This window comes from Urtica dioica, chromosome 3, assembly GCF_054948205.1.
Source record: "Urtica dioica subsp. dioica isolate 48M chromosome 3, U.dioica_male_clone48M_v1_H2, whole genome shotgun sequence".
Classification (NCBI taxonomy): Eukaryota; Viridiplantae; Streptophyta; class Magnoliopsida; order Rosales; family Urticaceae; genus Urtica; species Urtica dioica.
In genome coordinates this window covers 5333415-5338296 of record NC_142758.1, presented here as the reverse complement: position 1 = coordinate 5338296, position 4882 = coordinate 5333415, and the positions used below count along the sequence as shown (strand labels likewise).

Below are 4882 nucleotides of genomic sequence, written 5' to 3'. Positions count from 1 at the left end.
ATCAACTTGATCAGACAAAAATACCCTTCACTAAAATGAACGGTTATCAAATATAAATTAATTACTAAAAAAATATAAAACATTAAAATAAATTACTTTTCCATTAATAGATTAAAAAATTTCTTAAAATATTATAGATCTACAAATGTACACATCTCCGATCAGAGACACCTCACTTTCACCGCCTCCATCTCGACCGACTCTGCTCGAAGCAACTACTACAAATGTACGATTTAACACGAATTAACAAATAAACACAAATAAACTGAAATTAATACGAATAAAATAAAATAAACATAGATAAACCGAAATTATATATATATATATATAATGATATTAACACAAATATTTAAATTAACACAACTATAAAATACTCATAAACATCTAAAATGAATTTCAAAACTAAAAAAAAAAAAAAAAAAAAAAAAGAAAGAAAAAAAAAAGAATTAGTTAAGTAGTTTAGAGAATAAATTTGCAACCATAACAATGGTGAAAAAGAAAGAGAAGAAAGTGAATCACCGAACAAATCGATCCGACTCCACCGGCGCCAGAGATTTGCCCACGCCATTTATTCCGCTCTCACTCCACTCTCGCCGTCGCGAACAAAGCCGATCCGACTCAGAATAAAAATACAAATGTTCTCGACGCCACGATCGCCAACCTGATTACTAAGATCACACGGCTCGCGTACGCCCCGCACTTCCTCGAGCGATCTCGGCCGCTGAACCACTTGACCTTCTATAGCATCCCCTCGATGATCTTTTTGATCGGATGGACCATGACCGGGAACGTGAAGATCAGCCCCAAGCACATGCCGATTTGTTTTCATCATCAAAAGACTCTAAATCAAACGCATGAGAGAGAGAGAGAGAGAGAGAGTCGTGATGTGAATCAATAATGAAATAAAAGTTAAATAAAGCAATAATAAATATTGCTCAAAACTTGCCACAGTGGTAGTTGTTTGTTTTCAATTTTAAATTATTTCCATAACTAAATTCTATATTAATGGGCAAGTAAATATAAGAATAAATTGTATAATTGCCCCTTGATTTATGACCTCACTGACAGAAGATGACTTATGATATAAAGTTGAGGTTATTGAACCTCAAGATCAAGACCGACAAAATTTATGGGCCTTTTGTGTATTATAAGCCCACTCCGTCAGTTAAATGGCCACGTGGTAGTCACATGGTACCAGAGTTAAATGAATTTACGAGAATGTCCTTGGACGAGGTATGTCCATAGCATGTCTAATCGCAAGAAATCCGACGTCGTCGTTGGTGAAACGTCCGCGCGGGAGCCGCCGACATGTTCTTGCGAATTGAAGACTGTGGAGAGGACGTCAAGGGCAGGTCGTAACCCAGCAAGACGTTTTTTTGGTTGTGCTCTGTATAAGGTTAGTGTTGTTTTTTTTTCTTCTTAAATTTGTGTGTTTGGGTAACGTGAATAATTTGTGTGTTTGATTTTGTAGGAATTGTTTGGTTTCTCAGCATTAAAATGATCCAGGTTGCGGATATTTTAGATGGATTGACCCTCCGAGTTGTACCCCATCGACAGATACAATTACAGAAATGATGAACAAAATGAATGAAAATGGAGAATCAGAAGCTAAGAGTCCAACTACCTCCGTTCATACTAGAGAGAATTTGGTCGGATTAGCTAGTGAAGCTTTTCAAATTAAGTTGTTGTTATGTGTAATTGTATTGATTTTGTGTCTGTTGTTATTAAAGTAAAATGGCAAGTAAAATATGGTCTGTTTTTTACTAGGTACCTTATGTAAATTACAGTGTAATGATATATGTATGCAAGTATTCTATGACAGATGTATTTTGAATATGTGTTAATGAAATGTGTTCTAATTAAATTGAGTGGATTTAATAAGACTAACATCAGATAAAAAAAAGATAAAAGAAAATAACATATAGAAAAAGACATAACTTGTAATGTCACAAAAAAGTGGATTACAATGTTTCAATGTCACAAAAGAGTGGATTTTAAGCATTTTACAGCTTTTACATATATCAAACTGAAACATCTAGGTAAATTATGAACCCATACTTAGCTTTACAAAGCTATTTTACACAGTTCTAAAATGTTCCAAAAGTGGGTTAGGGCTTTACATATTCATACACACTACAAATTACTCGGTGAACAATCTTCTACGCCCGCGTTGAACTTCATTATTGGTGTTGACCGTCCTGAGATTCCTAAGTCGAGGGCTCATCTGAAATATCCAAAAACAATGAGTAAGAAGACATTGCCACGAAATACATATTTGACAATATTTTCAATTGAAATGAAATGGTCCTAATTTGCTTACCCTGATGCCAATCCTTTGACTTGGTTGACTGGGTGTTGGTTGTGTCGACTGAGATGGTAGTGGAGGTCCGTCATCATTGTTTCTTCTTCCTTGACTCCGTGTTGGTTGTGTCGGTTGTGATGGTTGTCCTTCATCATGACTTCTTCGAGTGGTCCGCACTTGTCTCTATTTTGCATTTACAGTGTGGGTAGTAAGTAGCAGTCAATCTTTGCAACTCAATATTAGAGTATTGAATGTACATGTTCCTCTTGTTGGCGTCTGAAACACGTACGTGCGTTGTGACCGTCTTTGCCACATTTTGAGCATGCTGTTGCGACGTTGCATCTTCTCATCTTTGTTCCACCGCGAGGAATAACCTCATCGTGCTCAACCCTCCTCAATTTTTTTGGTCTACCGGGTTTGACCCTGTCTTCTGGCATCTCCATGGGTGTGGATGTTGTTTTGGGCCACTGTTCTGGAGGATTGATTGGAAAAATCTTGTGATTGTATGTCTCTCGGTAACACTCCTTTTTGTACCAATGGGAGACATAATTCAATGGTTCTTCATGCCTTTTCCATATGCAGCTAATGGCGTGTGAGGATGGTATACCTGCAGCAAATTCAATCGTTAAGCTTGATAAGGAAATAGTAGGAATATAAATGGAAGACCGGGTTTACAGCATTAGTGTACCAGACAAATCCCAGCGTCTACACGAGCATGTTTGGTGACCAAGATCCACTTTATACATGCTTCCATACATGTTAGACACTTGATAATCCAAATCACCCGCCCAATGCACTTAGTACCTTGTTGGCTTCAATAACCTTGAAAATGCGTGGTCCAACCTCTGACTTCCACTTCTCACCGGCAAGTCGGTTCTTGGTGAACCTGCGAAGTATATATAGTCTAATGCGCTTAAGCATAGAGAGTATTGGCTTCTGTCTAGCCAACAGAATTGCTCGCGTGCCGTTGAAACTCTCACACAAGTCAAGCATAGAGAGTATTGGCTTCTGTCTAGCCAACAGAATTGCTCGCGTGCCGTTGGAACTCTCACACAAGTTGTTGAGTGCGATCTCGCACTTAGGACCGGTTCTGAAATGACTTCTAGCCTAGTGGTCAATTCCTTTGCTCATAAGTCACTCAAAGGCCTCAGGTTCCTCGTCTTTGATTACACCCATTTCGGCTTCGAAACGAGCCGTGGAATACGACAACGCCGCGTGCATCATCTTTGTTTTCATAAACAACCCTTTATGTACCTAGGATGATTAAGTGTATTCAGTGTATTCAAATACAAATAGAATCATTCAGTGTATTCAATGTGTACGAGAAAGAGAAGAAAATTATCTTTGTGAAGTTTTTCTGCAAATGTCGTGCACAATGTCTGTGCTCCGCTTGAACAGAGCATTCTTCACACATCCCTGATAAAGCTTCTTGTAGCCCTTTTTGCTTATCGGATATGAATGTCCATTGGTGGTCATTCACAATATGCAAGTCATCTTTGAGAAAGTCTAAGAACCACGCCCAAGAGGATTTGCATTCAGACTCGACAACAGCATACGCGATCGGAAATATGCCGTTGTTGGCATCAATTCCGATGGCCGTCAATAGTTGATCGGTATGATGACTCTTTATGTGGCAGCCATCAAACCCAATAACAGGCCTACAATGTTTAAATCCTTCTTTGCAGCCTTTGAAACACACGTACATCTTTTTAAATACCGGTTTATCGTTCTCACCATTTTCAGTTTGAAACTTGACAGTTGAACCGGGATTTGTAGCCACTAACTCTGCCCCGTAGTCCCATAGCTTGGCATATTGTTGTTTGTAGCTCCCTTCAATTTCCATCAGAGCAAGCTTCTTTGCTCTGTAGGCTTTATCCCGATTACACTCAACTAAAAAGTCTCTCTGCAGCTGGTTCATCACATCCCTTGCTGACCATGAATCGCAGTCTTTGAACTGTTGCATGTACGTATGTGACATCCGTTTTGCTGTCGCAAACCTGTTCACATTAACCTGTGGGCATGTATGTTCACTCTTGTACGTCTTGATTTGGAAAAAACTTGTTTTAACCAACAACTACTCAGTGACTAACTAACATTCTTCAAATCCAAATCCAAAGACTATACTATAAACAGTATATTGTTCTTTAAGCATACTATGAACATACCTGTTCGCCTCGACAATGAAGCAAAACACGTCCAATTGCAGCTCGGATGCTCACACTCTGCACGGACTCTGTTTTAGTCGTTCTTCTTAAAATGAATGACTTTACCACTGCGTATTGAGTACTCCCTTGTGGCTTCCTTGAAGAGCTTGCCGGTTGGAATGTCATACCCAGCTTGAAGACCGGGTTTTTTTAATTCAGATTCTTTAAACTCCACGAAATTGGGGAGTTTCTTTTTGAAATTCCTCGGGGCACTAGAGCTTTCACCGGGTGGTCTGACCTCCTCTTTAGACGATGAATCTTCAATTCCGATGTGCGCATCCATGTCGAAGTCACTGTCCTCCGAGTCATCATCTTCATCACTAACGGCGTTCATTCCTTTACCTATGTACGCCAGGCCAAGGTCAACAGCATCACC

The 4882-nt window shown here is 39.2% G+C and overlaps 1 protein-coding gene across 1 annotated transcript; it reads right to left on the bottom strand.

Moving 5' to 3' along the window:
* Positions 1-2852: 2852 nt before the first annotated feature.
* LOC149402213 (uncharacterized) lies at positions 2853-4265 on the bottom strand. Its single transcript, XM_089608270.1, has 3 exons — positions 3625-4265; positions 3107-3188; positions 2853-2909 (listed from the first exon to the last, which is right to left on the bottom strand). Exons 1-3 carry the CDS (start codon positions 4263-4265, stop codon positions 2853-2855), a joined length of 780 nt encoding a protein of 259 aa, XP_089464396.1.
* Between the last annotated feature and the right edge of the window lie 617 nt (positions 4266-4882).

What these genes read in the sequence shown, in the direction of transcription:
- LOC149402213 (XM_089608270.1), bottom strand. Translation starts at nt 4,265, where the DNA reads ATGCAACAGTTCAAAGACTGCGATTCATGGTCAGCAAGGGATGTGATG. An exon ending in ATAATTTTCTTCTCTTTCTC is followed by an intron (nt 3,189 to 3,624) that starts GTACACATTGAA and finishes TATACTTCGCAG; the next exon opens with GTTCACCAAGAACCGACTTG. An exon ending in AGGTTATTGAAGCCAACAAG is followed by an intron (nt 2,910 to 3,106) that starts GTACTAAGTGCA and finishes AATTTGCTGCAG; the next exon opens with GTATACCATCCTCACACGCC.